At 38.9% G+C, this 24,685-nt stretch overlaps 1 protein-coding gene across 5 annotated transcripts in view; it reads right to left on the bottom strand.

Annotated features, from left to right (window-relative positions):
• Positions 1–24,685, bottom strand: part of ALMS1 (ALMS1 centrosome and basal body associated protein) — a 147,212-nt gene that overhangs the window by 102,155 nt on the left and 20,372 nt on the right. For all 5 annotated transcript variants that reach the window (XM_054728597.1, XM_054728593.1, XM_054728595.1 and 2 more), the window contains 7 exons: positions 15,718–15,913; positions 11,091–11,208; positions 9,250–9,722; positions 7,701–7,823; positions 7,326–7,444; positions 7,085–7,219; positions 2,309–2,450 (listed from right to left, as the gene is read on the bottom strand). In XM_054728597.1, coding sequence (XP_054584572.1) covers positions 2,309–2,450; positions 7,085–7,219; positions 7,326–7,444; positions 7,701–7,823; positions 9,250–9,722; positions 11,091–11,208; positions 15,718–15,913 — 1,306 coding nt within the window. The remainder of the gene's footprint in view (positions 1–2,308; positions 2,451–7,084; positions 7,220–7,325; positions 7,445–7,700; positions 7,824–9,249; positions 9,723–11,090; positions 11,209–15,717; positions 15,914–24,685) is intronic.

Here is a 24,685-nt window from a genome sequence, read left to right as displayed (position 1 = left end):
CTGGACAAAAATCGTACAGCTATGGATGAGGACAGTGGGGGAGAGGTAAAAGCAGAGGGTGGGGTGGGAATCGGGTGGAGGGGAACTATGGGGCAAAAAGAAGAAACAATTGTAATAATCTGAATAAAGATTTATTAAATTAAAAAATAAAAAATAAATAAAACAAAACAACATATTTATTTGTAAAAAAAGACAAAATAAAGCTTTAGGACAAAATATGTTACTAGAATTAAAGGTCAATTTATAACCACACAAAGAAAGTTAACTCATCAAGGCGTATGACATTATAAATTATAAAATATAAGCATAAATTCATTTAATATCATATCTCAAAATGTTTGAAGCAAATCTAACAAAAGAAGGGAGAAAGAAACACTAATATTTGGAGACTTCAATACCTTACTTTCAGAAATGGAGAAAACAACTAGGCAAAGGATCAACAAGGATACAGAAGACTGGAACACTATAAATTGACCAGAACTAGCAGACAAGTATGTATAGAACACACCACCTAACAACAGCAGAATGCACATTCTTCTCAAGTGCAAACTGTACATTCTACAGGATAGACTATATGTTAGGACATAAAACAAGCCTCAATAAAATTTAAAAACTGAAATCATACAAAGTATATGTTCTCCAAAAAATGGAATGACATCTCAATAACAAAAGGAAACTCATAAGTATGTGAAATTAAACAACACACCTCCAGATCACCAGTGTCAACAACAAAGAAATATTACAATGGAAATTAGGCAATATTTAGATGAATTAAAACAAAAGTATGACAAACCAAAACTTAAGGCATGCAGCTAATGCAGTGTTTAGAAATTTATCTATGTAAACACCTGAATTAGAAAGATCTCAGATCAATAACTTAACCTTTCACCTTAAGAAACAGTAAAAAGCTCAAATCAAAACTGAAGCAAGTGAAAGCATGAAAATAATAAAGACTAAAATGGTAGTAAATAAAATAGAGATTTAAAAGGTAGAAGAAAAATTAGAAAAAGCAGAGAAACCAATTTCTTTGAAAAGTTCAACAAAAAATTGACAAAATTCAGTTAGACTTATAATAAAAGATAACTCTCCAATTACTAAAATCAGTAATAGAAGGACATTACTAGCAACCCCACAATGAATTCCTTCCCATTATTTTCTATCTTTCTCAAATAAACAAAAAACATACAAACAAAACCTCCTTTCTTGAGGTTTAGGCCACACATAGCTTCAATACCGTCCTCCATCTATCTTGTTCTTACAACTCCCAGTTGCTCCCATTCACTTTTTCAAGGTCTGGTGCACAGGCTTTCCTAAACCCCAAACCCCACAAAAATCAGAAAATATTTAAACACAGTTAATCCAAAAAGCTAAAGTCTCAATTTACTTTATCCCAGTGGTCTTTATTCAACTTCTAACCAATCCCCTCAGGGCCAAGCAATGGATCTTATCACCCTTCAAACTGATACAAATTTAAATGTACTAACTCACTCTGACCAAAATTACCCATTCTTCTAGCTCTCTCGGTAACTCATACCCACCTCCTGTATTCAACTTCATAAATAAACCTCTGTTCCTTCATTTTCTTCCAGACTAACAATTCTCCTGACTCCTTTTATTTTCCAATGCAGGCTGAAACAAATAGCTGATTAACTCTTCCCTCACTTATTCCCTCCCACTGCTGTCCTTCCACCACACACGAATCCCTCTATCAAGGATCAATCCTGTAATTAACCTTCTCCATTCCCGAGTTTCAGTAGAGAAAAATGAGAGATGCTATACAGGCTGACATTATAAAATCATTTCTGACCTCAACTGACTTTTCAGAACTACCTGAAAATCCTTTTGCTTGTCTTTAGTCAGTTCCATCTCCTATTCACTTCAACATAAATTCTGAGCCTTCACCCAAGCCACTCTCCTCTAAGTCCCTAAAACCTCTCCTCCTGTCCCCACAACCCATAGCAGGTAAGATCACCTTGCTTTCTGTCTCAGAACTGAGCTCTCAATTTCCTCTCTACAAATTTATTGCCTCTCGTGCTCAATTAATTTCCCCCCTTCAAATCACAGAAAGGAATATAGAAACAAATTGACGCTAATTCAGACTTGTCCATGTAATTCAGTTCTAAACACTGTCATGAGGAAAGCAATTAAGTCAAAAGATTCATCTAATGAGAGAGACCTGTGCATTTATAAATACACTTAATCCAAAGTTAACATTACTGCAGGAGTTCAAATATAAAAAAAATAGCCATAGCAAGATATTTTTAACAAGCTAGTCATAAGGTCATTTAATATCACCTTTTCCACATACCTGGTAAATGTTTGCGAGTCTTTGGCACAATCTCAGGAGATACCCTCAACATCCTGAGATCTGAAGAGTGATATTCCAACTTTCTGGTTGGCTCATGAGGAACAAATGGAGGCAATACAGATGAAAAAGACTGACTAATGTCCTATGAAAAGAGATTTTTTTTTAAAAGAAAGATTAATTTTAGACATCTGTTAAAATACGGATCTCACTTTTATGAAAATAAATATTAAGCAGTTATACCAGTTCCTTAAGATTATATTCCCAATCCTCCTGAATACATATATATGTCATATCTTGGTCAATTCCAAGAAGGCTCTATAAATTATTCTGAGGTTCTGTATAGGAGACCTAGAAGTGTTTTTCTCCTTATGATAAGTATGATCATTGCAGAATCTGAACTATGGCACAAGGATTTTTTTAAAAGGGAGAAGTGTGTTGTAGAAAGGAAAAAAGAAAAGGAAGTAGGAGAAAACCTTCTTCCCATTTTTAAGAAATCCACAAATGTTTAGAATAATAAAAGCATGGGAAAACTGTATCTGTGATCAGTTCCTAAAAAAATAAAAGTCCTGTCCTAGCCAGTGTGGCTCAGTGGATAGAGCGACGGCCCATAGATGAAGGGTCCCAGGTTCAATTCTGTCAAGGGCACATACCTCAGTGCAGGCTCGATCCCAGACCCTGGTAGGGGCGTGCGAAAGGCAATCAATCAATATATCTGTCTTACATCGATGTTTCTCTCTCTGTCTCTCCCTCTCCCTTCCACTCTCTAAAGATCAATGGAAAAATATCCTCAGGTGAGGATTAACCAAAAAAAGAAATAAAAAGTCCTCAAATTTCTTGAAACAAAAGTCGTGGGAAATATAAACTGATAGTGAAGTAAAGGTTAAATGCTGAAAAAGAAGTTCCTAAAACACAAATCCCAACAAGTCCTTGCTAGTAAAGAAATCAGTAACCATTACTGGTGATGTTAGTACATAAACATACAACTTTTCACCAAATTAGGGCAAATAAAATTTGGAATGTGATCAGAGTTAATCTTGGTGAATCACTATTAATTGAACACTAGTGGCCCGGTGCACAAATTTGTGCACATTGAACGGAAAATAATTAAAAGAAATATTTAATATTGCTATTTGCCCTTTCTCCCTCAGTGCTTGAGAGCTGGGCGGCAGCCCCGCCCCCTGCCACCACTGCTGGTAGCTGTCTGCGGGGCAATGGATGGGGCTAGGGGGAGCCCTCACACCCGCCTTGGCCTGGAGCCACCCGCTCACATGCTCCACCATCCTGCCGCTGTCCCACTCTCGTCAGGGCCTGGTGGGGCCAGCAGCACCTCCACTGCCACCAGCTGCCAGCACCCGCCATGTTCCGCACCGCCCCTGGTGGTCAGTGCACATTATAGCGAGTGGTCAAACTCCTGGTCTCCTGGTCAAAAGACCGCCTGACGGGACAATTTGCAAATTAGACTTTTATTATATAGGATATCTTCATTTTTAAAATATATTTTATCCACATGAAAAAGTTGATGCAAGTTATAAAAATTGTACAGTACTATCAAAAATATTAGAGCTCTGGCTAGACGAATCAGTTGGTTGGAGCATCGTCCCAGACATCTAAAGGATGCGATTTGATTCCCGGTCAGGGTACATACTTAGGTTTCAGGTTCCATACCCAGTCAGGGCCCATATGGGAGGCAACCAATCAATGTTTCTCTCTCACATCTCTCTCTCTCTCTTCCTCCACCCCTCCCTCCCTTCCTCTCTCTAAAAATCAATTTTTAAAAAACATATCCTCAGATGAGGATTAAAACAAAACAAAACACCCAGGCAGTGTGGGTCAGTGGTTGAGCATCAACCCATTCAACAAGAAGTCACAGGTGCGCCAAAACCGGTTTGGCTCAGTGGATAGAGCGTCGGCCTGCGGACTGAAAGGTCCCAGGTTCGATTCCGGTCAAGGGCATGTACCTTGGTTGCGGGCACATCCCCGGTAGGGGGTGTGCAGGAGGCAGCTGGTCGATGTTTCTCTCTCATCGATGTTTCTAGCTTTCTATTCCTCTCCCTTCCTCTCTGTAAAAAATCAATAAAATATATTTTAAAAAAAAAAGAAGTCACAGGTGTGAGGTGTGCAGGAGGCAGTCAGTCAAATTGATGTTTCTGACTCATCCATGTTTCTCTCTCTCTCCCTTTCCCCCTTTCTCTCTCTCTAAAAATCAATAAAAACATATTAATATATATGCATATCTTAATAATCTTAATAATAAAAGGCTAATATGCACATGGTCGTCACGCCGTGATGCCGTAACAACCTATCAGCAGGGACCTGAGGCTGTGTGGTGCCAGGCTGGAAAACCTGAGGCTATGCCCCCTGCCCGGCAGGGCTTGATGGGGGTGGGGCTGGCCAGGTCTTGGTGTCGCCAATGGGGGTGGGGCCGGCTGGACACGTCTATTATAGAGAAAGGGCAAATAGCAATATTAAAATATTTCCTCTAATTAATTCCCTTTTAATGTGCACAAATTTCATGCACCGGGCTACTAGTCCTATATAATAAAAGGCTAATATGCAAATCAAATGGCGAACGACCAGTCGCTATGACAAGCACTGACCACCAGGGGGCAGATGCTCAACACAGGAGCTGCCCCCTGGTGGTCAGTGTACTGCCACAGGGGGAGCACTGCTGGGCCAGAAGCCCTGGGCCAGAAGCCCTGGGCCAGGCTCACGGCTGGAGAGCAAAGCAGTGGTGGCAGGAACCTCTCCCGCCTCCATGGCAGCGCTAAGGATGTCCAATCTGACTGACAGCGTAGGCCCACTCTGGCACATCCTCCAAGGGCTCACGGACTGTGAGAGGGCACAGGCCGGGCTGAGGGGCCCCCCCCCCCAAGTGCATGATTTTCATGCACCAGGCCTCTAGTATATTAGAAACACTGAGTTTAAAATTTATCAGATTTTGTTTCTCATTCTTACTGAAACTGACTTCAAAACCATCATTCCGGCCAAAATAATGCAAAATCTTAGCATTGGTTTCACTGAAGAATAGCCAAAAAGGCAGGGAGTTAATGGCATAATGGTTAAGTAAACAGATTAGTTTCAAATACTAGTTCCCCTATTTGCTAAGTGATCATGAGCAAGTTCCTTAACTTTCTGTCAATTATAGAAATGGGGATGATAATAATCCTCAACAATCCTACCTGATATATGTGAGTAAAACTTAGCATAGTATTCGAGCACAGTTATCACTTTTCATCCCCACTGTCATTACACTGAAAGTTAGAATTAAACAATGCCTACTTTAGAAGAAAATAAAACTAGCCTAATAGTTCTCTATATTAAAATATTTTTAAATTCAACAAATTATAAATAAAAGTTCATCAGTATATCTTTGTTCATTTCTTTTATCAAATGTCTGAACCTAATAGTCTAAATATGGTTGCAACCCAAACTAATTGTTTTCCAATAACATACACTCTTATACTTGGGAAAACAGGAAAAGGAAAGTAATATTAAGTACACCACATATATTATCTAACTGTATTTAATGACTAACAGGAAATATGGATATATTATAAGGAAGTGAGATCCAGGTTAGAGTTGACCGTTTCAGACAAAAGAAGACGGGCAATGGGACCAGAGGAATATTCCAGAGATCAAGGAAAATAAAGCCTTGTATAAAAGAAACATTGAAACAATTTTTATAACACCTCAAAGTTATAATTTTCTAGTGCACACACACAATAATAATGATATAAATAGAGAGGAATGGAACATAGTAATACATGAGGATGTTGCTTATGTGGGAAGGAGGTAGTTAGTTTCCTTTGGGAACACTGACTAGTTTGGACATTAAGCACCTCAGTATCTTTCCTGGGGAAACAACAGATTCTTATAATTTTCAAGATACCTCTGAAGTAAAAATCTTTCAGGAACACCTAAAAAGAAATGCTTGAGCCCTGGCCAGTAGCTCAGTTGGTTAGAGGGTCGTCCTGATACACAAAGGTTTTGGGTTTGATCCCCTGTACATACAAGAATCAATCAATTAATGCATAAATAAGTGGAATAACAAATTGATTTCTCTCTCCCCCCTCTCTCTCTAAAATCAATAAATAAAAAATTTTAAATTATAAATAAATAAGTAAATAAATAAAAATACTTGAATATTTCCAAGGTCTATTCCAAGGTTTGTACATTGAAGACCAGAGAGGGAAAAAAGCACAAATCAATGTCTCCATTTTTAACACTGTCCCAAAGGTTCTTGCTAGCACAACTTGGAAAAGTTAAGATGCTTGGGATAAAGGCCTGGAGGCACCAAAGGATGGCTTTTTCCAAGACACCACAGAATTCACTAAGTCTTACGGTCTACAAAATACCAACATTTCTTTCATGCCAATCTCTAACAAATTAACTAAGTATATTCCTGCATATCAGATGAAGACCAGATTACAAGTCACAAGTTGGTATTAGAGCACAGTCGCCAACCTTTAGGACCTCACGGACCACCAGTGATCCACGGACCACTGATTGGCAAACGCTGCTCCAAAGGTTTCCTTAAAACCTTTTGCACTCGGATGTTGAGTGTGACTCGACATGGTTAGCATTAGAATAAAGGAATCGAGAAAAAAGCAAGCGAGTGCAAAGGGTTAAACCAGAGATCACCAACCTTTTGGACCTCGCGGACCACCAGTTGGCAACCATTTTATTAGAGGACATAAATGGGCACTTTTACCCCTATTTTTCAACTGAAATATTTATTTCCCTTCCCCATAAGAAATGTCAAATACAAAAACTTACAGGCTCTTCCTCCGATGGTAGTTGTAAATCAGATTGCCAAGGCAGGGAGACATCACAAATTTCTAGATCATCAAGCATATTTTCTAAACCTGCTAGCTCAATGCACTTCCCAGTCACGTCACCTTGGTCACATATCTGGGAAATAGTAACAAGTAAAATAAAAACAAGTAACAAAGCCATTTCCTGAAACAAAACTGGAAAAGACCATGTTTTCCCCAACTATCATTTTATTGTATCTCACCTCTCTTTGTAGTTCAGTAGATCTTTCACTGCATACAACAGCATTTTCATCTAGGCTACAGCATTCAATATCATCACCCAGAGAATAGATGTCAGATTCAGCCTTTCCCTGCAGGCCCTCTACAAAACAGGAGTCATTTCGCATAATTGTATGTATTGTAAAACTGGATTTGGCACCCATAGGCCAAAGAATTTCACCTAGGCCTATATCAGCTTTCAGCAATGTCTACTGACCAACTGTAATTAATGATGCAGCATTGATCATTGGTAAAGTACCTTGTTACTTTGCATCATATGTCACCAAGTTTGCTGAAAAGCTGCTTCCTATATCTGCAGATGGACCTTCAATGACATGACTAAGAATTTACATTCTTACCCAAAATATAGTTTGAGGAATCTGCAACTTCTTCAAAGGTTTGCTGCTTTAAATCTTGCGAAAACAAAGAATCTGAAGTCGATACTTCCAGTGGGTAAATAATGTTTGAAGATCCTGCCTTCTCTGCAAGGTCAAGAGCAGAAAAATACTTTATCTTCCCAATGGGAAGAAATGGTTCATTGTCTACATCACACTGAAATAAAACTGTGTTTTGCAAAGACCAACAATCTAGCTGTGAGATTTTTCACTTAAAGACACATGTGACTTAAGCTCTGGAATAAAAGAAAGTGGCTCAATGAACATTTCCTGAGGAGCACTGGGGAATGATTTTATATTAGGAAACCAGTACAGGGAGCTAACATCATCATCATTTTTATGCAACAATGGCTTTGAAGCTTCTGGTTCAAACGCCCTGGGAGTAGATTGATAGTATGGATAACTAAGTTAAGTTTATCAATGAAATAATTTTCATCTTTATAATTTAATAGGAAAATATCTGAATTTTTTGGTTCACCTTCTTGGCTGTCATTTGTCATAGATTTATTGATGTCAGTTTGGATTTCATTTACTGTACTCTCCTTCCTTGGAAATCTCAATAGAGGCATTAACTGCCTCAAAGGCTACATTTGCAGTAGCATCAACATTTTTTCCCTCCAAAAGCAGCACTTGCCCTTTGGTTTCTTTCCTCTTGAAAATATAGCTGTTCTGCCAAAACCGGTTTGGCTCAGTGGATAGAGCATCGGCCTGCGGACTGAAGGGTCCCAGGTTCGATTCCAGTCAAGGGCACGTACCTTAGTTGCGGGCACATCCCCAGTAGGGGGTGTGCAAGAGGCAGCTGATTGATGTTTCTCTCTCATTGATGTTTCTAACTCTCTATCCCTCTCTCTTCCTCTCTGTAAAAAATCAATAAAATATATTTAAAAAAAAAAAAAAGAAAAAGAAAATATAGCTGTTCTGATATCACATCCAAGCTGGATGTAATAGTCTGAAGAGGACCGCCAAAAGTCTCTACATTAGAGATATCATGTCCCCTGGAGAGAGTATGTGTTTCTGAAACTTTTAAGGAATTATCAGGAACTACAACATTCTCAATATATTCTATTTCTGAAGATCTGGGACACACCTCTGAAAATAATAAAAGTACTGCTATTCTCCTTTAGTTCAAAACATTGAGATAATTCTTTCCCCAAACCTTCATTTCTTTCATAACACTCCAAAGAAACCATCTTTTGTTTCATTTCATTCTCAGCTGGAGCCCTTAAATAAACATTCTCAAAATGACTACCAGACATCAAGGGAACCCTTTTCCCACTCTTTTCTAACAAGCAATGCAAGAAAAAATTTGACATTTTATTATTAAAATGAGGAGCAATTTCATGTGGAAAAGAAACATGATCCTTACTGACTAGACATGTTTCTGGATGGTGTGAAGCTCCCTGTTTGGTCCATGGCATAAATGAAAAGGGGGCATTAAAATTGTCACTCCCCTCAGGACTTTTATTTTTATCAATTTTATCAGATGAATCTGAGCAGGAATCATGGTCCTTACTGGTTAAATATTTTTCGGACAGCTGTAAAGCTTCCTGTTTCCAATAGTGCACATCTGAACAAGAAGCATCAAAACTGTCACTTTCTTTAGGAGTTACATATTCATCACTTGTATCAGATGAAGTTGAAGAAAATTGATCTTTATCAGCTAAATTGGTTTCTGGCTCCTGTGTAACTTCTTTTATCTTCCATGACATATATGAACAAAGAGCACCATAACTATCAGAGTTTTTGGCAGTTTTCAGTTCATCAACTGTATAGGTTAAAACAGTCTCTTCTTTGGTTTCTTGCTCAGGATGTAAAAAAGAGCCCTGAGACTCAACATCTGTACTCCCTATAAGTGTGTGCTGAGATACATTAAAGCGATTGTTAACTAAGTCTGAAGCTCCTTCTGAGGTTGCCTGGAATAAAGCTTCACTAACTTCTGCCGGTCGAGAAAACCCTTCATTGTCTTCGGACTTACCAGGAATTCCCCTGAAAATATACAATTAAAAAAACAAAGGGTTACATATTTAAAACATTTATTTTTTTCAATACCAACATGAAAAAATACAAAATTGATATGTCACTGTTATCGAGGTTATTTCCACAATGTGTTGAAAAACAAAGTTCTAATTTCAAATTCTTTTAAAATGACTAATGACTGAACAAGGCAAATTTTTTTATAAATAAGAAAAGTACACTACCATTTGTGACCCTAATATTTTCTCAGACTTCTCTAAAACAATATTGTCAATATATATGAGTAATTTCATATCGGCAAAAAAATATTCTTTAAATGAAAATTTAAAATTCATTTTACCTGCATTAGCTCTTTTACTAGTCATTTATTATGCTCTTGAAAACCACTTAAGAAGTTTTCTACTCCCCCCCCTAAAAAAAAAAATACAACAGTAATCTAATCATTGGTTGACTACTGTTTACAAAACACTTTCCATAAAAGTAATTTAAAAGTAATATATAGCAGAAGGGCACATCAGTAAACACCTAGTTTTTAATTTAAGGTGCCTTTTTTTTAGTTCTAAAAAAGGAAAACTTATATTTTTGGATAATTCCAAATGTTTTGGAGAATTCCAAACTTGTCTCCCATCATGACTATTCTAAAGGACATTAATTTGGAATAATTATTAATTTGGACATGTTTGTTAGAAAAAAACCTTATTACTTCATATTCACAGCTATAAGGTAAGGAAAGATAACAAGGCTCATTCAGTATCAGCTGACCAAAATGAGAGTGCCAAACAAGTTAGTGACCATGAAATAAATGCTTTTTACAAAATGGGGTTGGGTGATGGAAAGCAAAAGGGGAGATTTATAATAAGGAAAATCCAGTGTGCCTTCTAAATTAAAATATGCCTGAAAAGTTAGAATATATTAGAAATTATTTTTAAATACACTACAGTAAACTGGCTCATTTTTACACATACATATGTTATTATGCCAAACTGATACGCATCATGTCTTAACTTAGGGCAGTGGTCGGCAAACCAAGGCTTGCGAGCCACATGTGACTCTTTGGCCCCTTGAGTTTTTAGCAAAGGCCAGCTTAGGAGTACCCTAATTAAGTTAATAACAATGTACCTACCTATATAGTTTAAGTTTAAGAAATTTGGCTCTCTAAAGAAATTTCAATCGTTGTACTGTTGATATTTGGCTCTGTTGGCTAATGAGTTTGCTGACCACTGACTTGGGTGCATGTTACCTTCAGAGTGAGCTGAAACTATCTAACCCCTACCCCAAAGTCTCAACTTAGGCTGAAGTCATTAATATTAGTAACAACTAAGAACAAGAAAAGCAAGAGTAGAATGGTTACATGAAAATAAAAATAAAAAATCATTCTACCTCAGAGGTGCAAAATCTAGTTCACTTTGGTGAAATATGGAATCAGGCCCAAACTCTTGGTCTTGTGTCAAACATGTCAGCAAAGGCAAATCAGGAGAAGCAAAGTTGTCTTGTATGACTGCAAAGTTTCAAATATAAAAATGTTGGAAATACTAAAAATAACTGTTTAGCACTCACATAATACTTTAAAGAACCTAAACATGCTGCCATCTGGAAGTTTCTACAAACTTTAGTATAACAACATAGCAGCAGCAGCAACTATCTGACAAGGTCCAGGCACTAAACATACAATATTTCACTTAATCCTCATGACAACCTTGAAGGATGGGTATCATTATATCCATCTTATAGGTAAGGAAACATGATTACAAAACTTAAGAAATATTAAGGGAAAAAAAGAAATATTAGTGTAATTTGTCCATCTTCAAAAAGCCTAAGTGGCAGAGTGAGATCTGAGCCTAAGCACGAACTTTTTCACAAGTGCTATTAACCATTATGAGTGCTTCTTTCCATTGTATATCAAAGTGTTTTCCATGGGCTCTTGGGCATCCCTAAGACAATCTCAGGAGGTGCTGAGGGTCAAAATTATATTCAAAATAATAATAAGGCCCTGGCAGGGTAACTCAGTTGGTTGGTGCATCATCTCATGCACCAAAAAGTTGTGGGTTCGATTCCAGGGCAGGGCACATACCTAGGTCTCAGGTTCGATCCCTGGTTGGGGTGCATATGGATTAATGTGATTAATCCACATTAAACAAAAGGTCTTTAGAATCTTCAGTAACTTTAAAGTGTGTAAAGTAGTCCTGTGACCAAAAAGTTTGAGAATTACTGATTTAAGGGGGGAAAAAACTGTTGTGAATTCCTGAATGCCAACCTAAGTAATTATTAGAATGCCCTTGAATGTATACTAAATATAAAGTCAGTATTCTCTTATAGTATTTATACAACTATAAAACAAAAAATTAAGCATTAATAGAAACAAATCTGTACAACCAACAGCATCCTATTTAATATTAATTTAACTGGATGGGTGATATTTTGCTAAAACTAAATGGTTCTATCAATATGCTGTAATTCTGTTGCCATAGTTTACGTTAATTTCAGAATGCCTATAATACTGTACACCTTCCCTATCGTAACTACCACACTCTTGTTTTAATCTTTAGCCTATCTGCTTTCCACCTAGATTGAAAACTCCATGTCTGCTGTATTCACAGTGATATCTTCAGTGCCCAGCAAAATACCTGCTACACTTAGTAAGCATTCAAAATAGAATTATTACTTATTTACTGAATGATTTAATTAAAAATGAGAAACCTTTACCACCAAGGACTAACTGATATGATTCCTCTTTGGCCTTTGCTTAGAGACTCAGTCTTAATCCTTCATAACCTTCATAAGTCCTCCAACCCTCTAAGAATCCTAAGGCTTTTAACAAAGACCCCGCATTTCCTCACATTTGGACACTGTGATAGCTTGGACCACTCTTTTTTGAGATATTTGTCTCAGCACTGGTTTTCAATATGACATTTGTCATTGGTGAGACTTATATACCCCACAATGACTGTAGTATTCATGCATAACAAAATAGCAATGATAAAATTTCCTCGGCCATCAGATCCAGGGATCTGCTCTAATAATTTAAAATGTAAATGAGAAGCTAGAGCTATACAACTTTATGTTAGCAAAAATTTTGGAAGCCAGACACACAATTTCCTACCTAATGCTGGAATTATTTTATTAAAGAATTTTGCTTGACATTTTGCCGTGATATAAGCTCACTTCTTTTAAAAAAACATTTTGTTATTAATCTTTTTTAGAGAGAAACGGAGAGGGAGGAAGAGAGGAGGGGAGGAAGAGAGGAGGGGAAAGAGAAAGGGAGAGTGGAGGAGAAAGCAGGAGAGAGGGGAGAGAGGGAGACATCCATGTGAGAGTGAAACATTGATGGGCTGCCTCCCGAACATCCCTTACCAGGGATTGAGCCCACAACATAGGCACTGTGCCCACAAATGGGAATGGAACCAGCAAACTTTCAGTGCAAGGGATGACGCCCAACCAACTGAGACACATGGACTAGGGCTAAGCTCACTTTTTTATTGTTATACTAGAGGCCCAGTGCCTCTAGTGGGGTCCCTCAGCCTGGCCGGTGACCAGGGCCAATTGGGGCCGTCTTGCCCACTCCGGGGGGAGGGACCACGGGAGGTTGGCTGGCTTGGGGAGGTAGGTTGAGGGAGCACACTAACCACCAGGGGGCAGCTCCTGCATTGAGCATTGCCCCCTGGTGGTCAGTGCATGTCATAGGTACTGGCCAGTCATCCGGTCATCTAGTTGTCCCAGTGTAATAGTCACTTAGGCTTTTATATATATAGGCAGCCTTTCCATTATTAAATGACTCTAGTTGAACATTCTTTCTTATATCAAGTTTAAAAAAAACCTATGTATTCTCATTTTAACCTCCAGATTAGGATTAGCAAATACTTTTATAAAAGGCCAGGTAGTATATACCATATTTTCCGGCGTATAAGACGACTGGGCGATAAGATTTTCCTGTGTTAAAAAGTCATCTTATACGCCAGAAAATACGGTGTGTGTGTGTGTGTGTGTGTATACACACACACACACACACACACACACACACACACACACACACACACATATATATTTATTTATCTATACACACACACACACACACCGTATTTTCCGGCGTATAAGATGACTTTTTAAACCAGGAAAATCTTATACGCCCAGTTGTCTTATACGCCGGAAAATACGGCATTTTAGACTTTGCCAGTCATATATGGTTTCTGTTGCATATACTTTTTTTGGTTGTTTTTATAATCCTTTTAAAAATGCAAAATCCATTCTTAGCTCATAAAAAATAAGGCCTTGGCCTGTAGTCTGTAATTTGCAAGCTCCTGCTGTACTCCATTAAAATACTCATACATGATACTGTTAGTTTCTGTTTACTGGGTTGTCTTCCCAAAAGAGTTAGCTTTCATCTATATATTCCTAGCATCAAACATAAAACAGACACTTAGATATTTGTTAAATAAATGAATGAAAATAAGCTGCTTCCACTTTAGCATGATAGCCTTTCGAAAACCTGATTATAGCAAAGCCTTCTTTCAACTATCATAGCCATTTCCTCCCACAAAGAAACACTAATGTTATCAACATATTTCCTTTTTTTTTTAAAATATATTTTATTGATTTTTCACAGAGAGGAAGGGAGAAGGATAGAGAGTCAGAAACATCGATGAGAGAGAGACATCGATCAGCTGCCTCCTGCACACCCCCCACTGGGGATGTGCCCGCAACCAAGGCACATGCCCTTGACCGGAATCGAACCTGGGACCCTTCAGTCCGCAGGCCGACGCTCTATCCACTGAGCCAAACCGGTTTCGGCAACATATTTCTTAAAATGTGAAACTAAAATTAAAGTTGACTTTGATGATCCACGTCACAGAATTCATTGGCACTAATATTTTGATTTGGATAGCATTAGCTTATGTTTGAAAAGAACTTAACTCCTATTCATGCTCCTTTAAAAAACTCTTGACAACTTCAAGGTTGAACCCATTTCTCTGACAAAAGCGAATTCTAAAAATTGTGGGACTGTATTTTATTTTCAATTTTTGAAAACAAAATCTGAAGAAAGGAAAAGCAAAGAAATATTTGTCTGAATTATGATTTAGGCATGAAAAAAAATTAAATTACCATATTTTTTTAGCATTTTTATATATTTACAATGATCCGAAGTAGTAAAAGTACAATTTATTCTATCTCCTATTTTGATTATTTGAGAGGCGTTTAAAGTATACCTTTTGTAAAGAGCTAATAAATCAGTTCCATATACAGCAAAGCAATAAGATCTACCTCAAACAAGTCATTTAACCCTGTATCTAAATTTTTGGTTCTGAAAACTGAGAATAACAACATATGCCATAATCAATTCTAAGAATCTAATGAGGTAAACATGAACATTTGTTTTTTTGGTTGTATTTTAAGGAGTATGGGTCTCCATTGCCGAGTAGTCAAAGGATAACATAGGCCCTAGCCAGTTTGGCTCAGTGGATACAGCGTCGGCCTGCGGACCAAAGGGTCCCAGGTTCGATTCCGGTCAAGGGCATGTACCTCAACTGCAAGGCTCCTCCCCGGCCTGGGACTTGGTTGGGGCTTGTGCAGGAAGCAACCAACCGATGTGGTTCTCTCACATCGATGTTTCTGTCTTTCACTCTCTCTTCCACTCTCTCTAAATACCAATGGAAAAATATCCTCAGGTGAGGATTAAAAAAAAAAAAAAGTAATAATAATAAAGGATAACTTGGTTTACCCCAAGAAAAACGTCCACAAATTCAGGACTGAGAAGGCATACCTACTAAAGAGGAAGTTATCAACTTTCTGCCTTCTGTGAGCAATAGCGTATGATAAAATGAGGGGCAACTGCACATTTAACATAACTAAACAAGCTGTGGAAACCAGAAATAAGCTAATATCTTTGAGTATATCTTTACAGAACTCCTTAAATTAAGAAAGGATTTAAATGAAGGACTTGCAATCCCCCAAAAGTAAATATTTTATAAATGTGAGGTATTAATACTAGTTTAAGGGGGAAAAAAGGCATTACCTAGCAATGGAGAACAAAAGAGACCTCTGTTGCGTTTCTTTACTTGATTTTCTGATTGGGTCAATACACCTTCCTCCACAGAGAGGAAGTCTGCCGCATCTGTCCCTTCCTCTCTCACATTAAACCTGGTCTGAGATGTATCCGAGGTGTGGGAAGAGTCGATTTCTTGAGGAAGAAAATGCCAAGATTCTGTTCTCTAAAACAATAATTTTGAAGGAAAATATACTAAGTTATTAACTGAATTAACATACATATTAACATTTGTATTAAAATGTCCACTCACATAGCTTCCTATTTGATAACCATCTCATCAAAGTTCATAAAAAGTAAAGCTTTTCTTTCTATTTTTCCCAATATTAACTATATTTTAGACCTCTTTCCCATTACTACTTATCTCTTAATTTGAATCTGCCAGTAAGCCTTGAACAGTTAGTTCTCATCATTAAAAGAGTAAATTTGGGCCTGATCCAGTGTGCCTCAGTGGTTGAGCATTGACCTATGAATCAGAAGGTCAGGGTTCAATTCCTGGTCAGGCCACATGCCCAGATTGCAGACTCCATCCCCAGTAGGAGGTATGCAGGGGGCTATCGATCGATGATTCTCTCTCATCATTAATCTATCTCTCTCTCCCTGTCTGAAATCAATAAAAATATTTAAAAACAAAAACAAATAAGAAGGAACCAAGATGGCGGCATAGGTAAACGCCTATACTTGCTGCCTCCCACAACCACATGAAAATTACAACTAAAATACAGAACAACTATAATCCAAAACCACGGGAAAGCTGGCTGAGTGGAAGTACTACAACTAGAGAAGTAAAGAAGAAAGCACATTAAGACTGGTAGGAGGTGTGAATGGGCTTGAGGCTCAGAACAGGCTGGTCTGGCACCCGAGTGTGCCACTTTTTTAATCAGGAGGGAGATCGCCTGTGTGGAGGCTGCCCAGAGGAGGGAGGAGTCCCAGCCCCACACCAGACCTCCAACCCAGGGTTCCAGAGCTGGGGAAAGAAGTCCTTACAGGCAGTAAGAACTACAGGCTGGCGGACCTGACTGGTTTGGCTCAGTGGACAGAGCGTCAGCCTGTAGACAGAAGAGTCCCAGGTTCAATTCCGGTCAGAGGCATGTACCTTGGTTGTGGGCACATCCCCAGTAGGGGGTGTGCAGGAGGCAGCTGATCGATGTTTCTCTCTCATCGATGTTTCTAACTCTCTATCCCTCTCCAATCCTCTCTGTAAAAAATCAATAAAATATATTTAAAAAAAAATAGAACTACAGGCTGTAACAATACGTGCAGATTGGGGCTGAGTGACACACAGGCTCTGCTGGAGACCCAGCTGCTCCTCTTAAAAGGCCGGCACCACGAATGAATATACAAGCTCCCACTTCCTCTGAGGTCCAGTGTTGGGAAAGGCTCTGGGGGACCCAGACACATACGGGGAGAAACTGGACTGTCTGGCATGGGGAAGGAACTCGGGGATGGCTTTCTTCCAGATGGAAGTGCTCAGAGCGGGTCATTGTTCCTGTGCTGGGAATTCCCAGGTGCAGGGCTGACTGGCAGCCATTTCTGTTTGCTCAGCCCTGGTGATTCCCTGAGACCACACCCCACCCAAGCTGGGGGCAGCAGCTTTTGCATATGAATGGCCTGTCCTTTCTCAGCCTAAAAATCTGTCAAACAAGCGACAGCTGGGTCAGGGAGCCCCAAACCTATCAATAAAAGGCCCAAGCCCGTACCTGCACCAGCTTGATTTGCTTCACAGCTGGGCCCTGTATGGACACTTCCAAATCCGATACAAAAAAAAGAAGAATCTGCAGATCTCTCTGTAGCTCCTGCTGGGTGGCACCAGGCAGTGGCTGACTTTGCACCCCCCTGGTGACCCAAGAGCCAGTGTACCCACTGCTCAGTGTGAGACCATACTAGATTACAACTCTTCACATACATAAGTGACACACTCAAGGGGCAGACTCAGTGAGCACCAAAGCCCCACCGAAGCAAGTCCTGCTGCATAAGGGTGTCACCTGCACAGCAGCTCTCCCACTGCAGTCGCAGCTGATCCCCACAGACAATTGGCCTGGAGGTCAATTCCTCCCAGTGACACCAACAGCAATCAAGGTTCAACTACAACAAGACTGTGCATACAGCACACAAAGGGGTGCACCAAGAATGTCCACCTCAGGTGACTGAGGAGGCTGAGCCACTGGGCCCTATAGGACACCTACCACACAAGGCCACTCTATCAACTCAAGGAGACCTAGCAGTTACCCAATACATAGAAACAAACACAGGGAAGCAGCCAAAATGCAGAGACAAAGAAACATGTCACAAATGAAAGAAATGGAAGAAAGCAAACTACTGGATATAGAGTTCAAAACCACAGTTATAAGGTTACTTGAGAATCTGCTAGAAATCTCCAAGGAACTTAGTAAAACCTTCAAAGACCTTAGTGAGAATGCCAAAAAAATGGAAAAGGACCAGTCAGCAATTAAGCATACATTGACTGAAATAAAGAATAATATACAGGGATTCAACAGTAGACTAAAGGATCCCGAGAATCAAGTCAATGATTTAAAATATGAGGAAGCAAAAAACACCGAATCAGAAGAGCAAAAAGAAAAAAGAATCCAAAAAGATGAAGATAGCATAAGGAGCCTCTGGGACAACCTCAAGAGTACCAACATCCGAATTATGGGAGTGCCAGAAGAAGAGAGAGAGCAAGATATTGAAAACCAACTTGAAGAAATAATGACAGAAAACTTCCCCCACCTGGTGAAAGAAATAGACTTACAAGTCCAGGAAGCACAGAGAACCCTAAACAAGAGGAATCCAAAGAGGACCACACAAGGACATATCATAATTAAAATGTCAAGAGCAAAAGACAAAGAGAGAATATTAAAAGCAGCAAGAAAAAAACAGTTACCTACAAGGGAGAACCCATATGACTGTCAGCTGATTTCTAACAGAAACTATGCAGGCCAGAAGAGAGTGGTAAGAAATATTCAAAGTGATGAATAGCAAAAACCTACAACCAAGATTACTCTACCCAGCAAAGCTATCATTTAGAATTGAAGGTCAGATGAAGAGCTTCACAGACAAGAAGAAGCTAAAGGAGTTCATCACCACCAAATCAGTATTATATGAAACACTGAAGGGTATTTTTTAAGAAAAGGAAGAAGATAAAGATAAAATAATTATGAACAACCAAGTGACAACAAATACATATCCATCAACAAGTGAATCTAAAAATCAAATGAATAATAACTCCAAATAACAGAATAAACTGGTGAATGGAATAGAATCAGGGGCATGGAAATGGAACAGACTGACGATTCTCAGAGGGAAGAGGGTGTGTGTGTAGGGGGGGAGGGGGCGTTGTGTGGGAAGAGATTAGACAAAGATGTTATATGCATGTAATGCAGTGCCTATGGACACAGACAATAGGGTGGCGAGGGCATGGGGTGGGGTGGGAACCGGGTGGAGGGGAGCTATGGGGGGAGAGGGGGGAAGAGGGACATCTGTAATAATCTCAACAATAAAGATTAAAAAACAAACAAAAAATTTGATTCTACATGATGAAATCTTATAATTTAATAATAAAACTGAAAAAAAATTCCAAACCTAACGCCACAATATTCTCAATATGTGACTACTGAGTTCTTACTAGCTGTACCAGTTTCTAGTGTACTCTGCTCCTCTCAATAACATCATATCGGCTGAAACCGGTTTGGCTCAGTGGATAGAGCATCAGCCTGCGGACTCAAGGGTCCCAGGTTCGATTCCGGTCAAGGGCATGTACCTTGGTTGCGGGCACATCCCCAGTAGGGGGTGTGCAAGAGGCAGCTGATCGATGTTTTCTCTCATCGATGTTTCTAACTCTCTATCCATCTCTCTTCCTCTCTGTAAAAAATCAATAAAACATATTTAAAAACAAACAAACAACAAAAAAAAAAACCATCATATCATCCATGAAGAGTGATACATTTGTCTCTTTCAAATGGCATGATTCAGCAAGGCTTCTAAAAGTATCTATGGGAAGGATCAGTTTTTCCTACTTCTAATTCATCATAGGAAGATATTAAAATACTAATAAGCATTAGTAAGTAAATACAAATAACACATAATAAAAACTACTAAAAATAACTAGAAAAATGAAATTTAAATGATATATAAGCCCAAAATACAAGCCCAAATATTTCTAGTTCTAAAAAACATAAAAATCACTCTGTCAAAATGCTGTAAAAGTTTCTAAACACTTCATCTTAATTCTTTACTCATCTCTTGAGAAACCAATAATAAGATTTCATGGACTGGCACCAATCTATAGACCTTCGCAATAATTATTTTAAATTTTTAATAAAAATACTTAATTTATTTATTTTTGTTTGTTTTTTAATCCTCTCACGGGGATTTTTTTTTTTTTTTTTTTTATCCTCACTAGAGGATATTTTTCCACTGGTTTTAGAGAGTGGAAGTGAGAGGGAAAGACAGAGAAACATCAATGTGAGAGAAACTGATTGGTTGCCTCCTGCACACCGAGGTCCATGCCCTTGACTGGAATAGTTACACACTTTTTTTTAAGCCCTAAGATAAAAATATGGGTACATAATGGGGTTATAGTTTGGGTGGTAGGAAGACACTGAAGTTTCATCTTTTGCTCTTCACTTATTGCAATAGGAGATAAAATCATCAATTGAAAATGAGGAAGGAGAGTTCAGTAATTCTGAGAAGGAATAAATAGTCATTTTATCAAGTCAACTCACCAGGAAAATATAGTAGGATTTCCAGGCAATGCCAAGTGCCCTTGTGGTTTAATGTCATCAATTTAAAGGAAAACCTGTCTAGATATATGCTTTCTTCAGCAATGCCCTGCTGCTTAGATTCAGATAAGAGAAGATTCAACCAGAACTGAGCTTTTGCAAGGCAAATAGGATAGTGGGAGAAAAGGACAAGAAAGTTAAAGATGTTACCATCAACAAAACAACAAGAAGGCCTACTGCATGGGAGAACATATTTGCAAATGGCATCACTGATAAAGGTTTAATCTCCAACATCTACAGGCAGCTTATACAACTTAATAAAAGGAAGATAAATGATCCAATAAAAAAATGGGCAACAGACCTAAATAGAATATTTTCAAAAGAAGACAGAAGGAAGGCCAAGAGACACATGAAAACATGCTCAACGTCACTAATTATCCGAGAGATGCAAATCAAAACAACAATGCGGTACCATCTCACACCTGTCAGAATGGCTATCATCAACAAATCAACAAACAACAAGTGTTGGCGAGGATGTGGAGAAAAAGGAACCCTCGTGCACTGCTGGTGGGAATGCAGACTGGTGCAGCCACTGTGGAGAACAGTATGGAGTTTCCTCAAAAAACTGAAAATGGAACTCCCATTTGACCCAGTAATCCCACTCCTGGGGATATATCCGAAGAAACTAGAAACACCAATCAGAAAGGATATATGCACCCCTATGTTCATAGCAGCACAATTCACCATAGCTAAGATTTGGAAACAGCCTAGGTGCCCGTCAGCAGATGACTGGATCAGAAAACTGTGGTACATCTACACAATGGAATACTATGCTGCCATAAAAAAGAAGGAATTCTCATCATTTGCAGCAACCTGGATGGAATTGGAGAACATTATGTTAAGTGAAATAAGCCAGTCAATGAAAGAAAAATACCACATGATCTCACTCATTTATGGATAATAAAGAACATTATTAACGTGAACAAAAAGACAGATACAGAGACAGTAAAGCATCAAACAGACTGACAAATTACAGGGGGAAAGTTAGGGAGAGGTGGGGGAGATAAGAGATCAATCAAAGGACTTGTATGCATGCATATAAGCATAACCAACGGATGCAAAACTCTGGGGGGTGAGGGCATATATCGGAGTGGGGTGGGGGGTGGCAATGGTAAGATATGTACACATATAATACCTTAATAAAAAAATTAAAAAAAAAAAAGAAAGTTAAAGATGTTTGCAAGGTAGTGATTATAAGGATGACTATGAACTCTCAGAGCGGTAAAGAGGGAAATATAAGTAAGAAAGGAATTTAAAAAATTTTAAGTGTGATAGTATAGTTGTCTTCATGAGGTTAAAGAAATTATTATAGAGGACACAGGATGGGCAGGGGAACAAATAGATACATCTCTTAGCAGTAGTGAGAAATAAACTGGGACCAGGCTCAAACCATGGTCAAGGGCTGAGAGATGTATCAGGCACTAGAGATGTTGTAATGAGAGTCACAATATGACTGGAATACCCCTGCTTTAAATCCCTTTATTGGACTATTCCTTGTAGAATTGAGTGCTTTCAAAAGAAAAAAAATTAAAATTAACCATTCTCATATTTCTTTTATTTTCAGGTATTAAAATGTAAAAAACATGTTCTGATAGCAATTTGATGCTATATATTTGACTAATTTATTCAGTATAGAAGGGAATGAGATATTTTGGAACGTCAAAGGTTTATGTTCCATAATCCCATAAGCCATAGATAAGTAATGTTAATATTTTAGAATATTTCTCTCCATTCTTTTCTCAGTATATAATTGTAACACTGATATAAGGTAGTGGATAGTTGTTTATCTTTTTTTTTTCTTTTTTCAGAGAGGATGGAAGAGGAAGAGAGAGATAGAAACATCAATGATAAGAGAGAATCATTGATTGGCCACCTCCTGCACACCCCCTACTGGGGATCGAGCTTGCAACCCAGGCATGTGCCCTTGACCAGAATCAAACCCAGGACCCTTCAGCCCACAGGCTGACATTCTATCCACTGAGCCAAACCAGAAAGAGCATGAGGATATTTTTTCCATTGATTTTTAGAGAGAGTTTCGGAAAGGAGGGAGAGAAAAAGAGAGACAAACATCGATGTGAGAGACACACATTGACTGACTGCCTCCAGCACAAGCCCTGACTCAGGCCAGGGACTGAACCTGCAACCCAGGTAAGTGCCCTTGAAATGGAATCAAACCTGAGACTCAGTGTGCAGGCCCACGCTCTAACCACTTAACCACGCTAGCCAGGACTATTTTATTTCTTTTTTAATTGTTGACACTATTACAATAAATTTATATTGTAACATTACCTTTCTTATTTGGCAGTGGTAGATCAAACTTTTAATCATGTTTGCTAGCAGTCTTTAACATATTGTCATATATAGTTGTATTAAAATTAATGAGCACCTATGCCATCTAGTGCAGGACTGGTGGTGGTGGTTAAAGCATCAGCCCGTGCACCTGAGGGTCTCGGTTCAATTCCCAGTCAAGGGCAGGTACCTGGGTTGCAGATTCAATCCCAGTTGGGGGTGTACGGGGGTGGGGGGTGGGGGGGGGGTAGGACGCAACCAATTGAAGTGTCTCTCTCATATCAATGTTTCTCTGTCTCTCTCTGCATTCCTCCCTCCCTTCCTTTCACTCTCTCTAAAGCAACCAACGAAAAAATATCATTGGGTGAGGATAAACAAAACAAAACTAGATTAATCAGCCCTAGCTAGTTTGGCTCAGTGGATAGAGTGTTGACCTGCGGACTTAAGGGTCTCGGGTTCAATTCCAGTCAAGGGCACGTGCCCCAGTTGCAGACTCAATCCCCAGTAGGGGGTGTGCAGGAGGCAGCCAATCAATGATTCTCTCTCATCATTGATGTTTCTACCAATGTATTTACCACTGCCAAATAAGAAAGGTAATGTTACAATATAAATTTATTGTAATAGTGTCAACAATTAAAAAATCTCTCCCCTCTCCCTTGCTCTATGAAATCAAAAAAATATATTAAAAAAGGCATTCCCATCTCACGCCAATTTTTTTTATTTGCTTCCTATATATGATCCTCCCACTTTCATTCTCTATGAATCATTTCTCTCCCCATGCAAAGACACTTGAATGATTTCCTATTATAAAATACTACAGGCCCGAAATTCCTGCCTGGGGGCGGCGGCGGGGGGGAGGGGAGGCTCAGCCAGATTGGGAGAGGGTGCAGGTCAGGCAAAGGGACCCCACCAGTGGCAGATCGGGGCTGGGGAGAAACACGGGAGGTTGGCCAGCCGAGGAGGGATTGCAGGAGGGCTCCAGGGTGTGTCCAGCCCATCTCGCTCATCTGGCTCAGTCCCAAAGCAGTTGAGTGGCCTTAGCATATCATTAGCATATTCCGCTTTGATTGGTTGAACGGCTGACTGGACACTTAGCATATTAGGCTTTTATTATATAGGAGGATTTTTAAAAATCTCTGTTCAGCATTCCTTTTATTTCTACGTATTTTGTTGCTATGTTTCTATCACACAATGAGTCCTTGTATAATACCTTTTCAATCAGTACCAAAAGGCCTTTAAATCTCTAAATATTTTGACATTTGTGTGCAGGAAGGGCACATAAGAAGTTGAGTGTAAAACTGGACATATAAATTTGGGATATTTAAGTATAAAGCTCTGGATCTAGATGAGAACCATAACATCCCAACACTTCAAGCAGAAGGAAGAAAACTCAAATGTGTACTGGATAGGGAGGTAAACAGAATTCAGTAAATCTGCCTGGAACTAGAGAGTGATGGGACTTGTAGCCAACTATGCACTGCACACACACTTTAAATGTTCCATTTCAAAAATTTTAAAACATTGTGCCAAAAAATGTTTCTGCAAACTACATTTGGGTCATATTCAGTTCCACAGCTTGCAATCTTTGATTCTGGGGTTTAAAGGGGAAGATAAAGCAGCAAAGAAAACTGAAAAAGAATAAATAGGCAGAGGAGTAGAAAGAAAACCAGGAGGAGCCAAGAAATTATTTTTAGAATGTATGAATAGTTAACAGTATCAAATGCTAGCTATTGCATGCACCTAAGATGAAGACAGAAAAGTGTTCACTCTACTCAGCTACATAAACATTGTCGGTAACACTTGCTTTCAGAGTTGAGATCAGAACACAAAGTAGATCAAGTAGAAGAACAAGTTGATCCTACTCGGTG

This window comes from Eptesicus fuscus, chromosome 16, assembly GCF_027574615.1.
Source record: "Eptesicus fuscus isolate TK198812 chromosome 16, DD_ASM_mEF_20220401, whole genome shotgun sequence".
NCBI lineage: Eukaryota > Metazoa > Chordata > Mammalia > Chiroptera > Vespertilionidae > Eptesicus > Eptesicus fuscus.
This window is presented reverse-complemented; position numbering and strand designations above follow the sequence as displayed.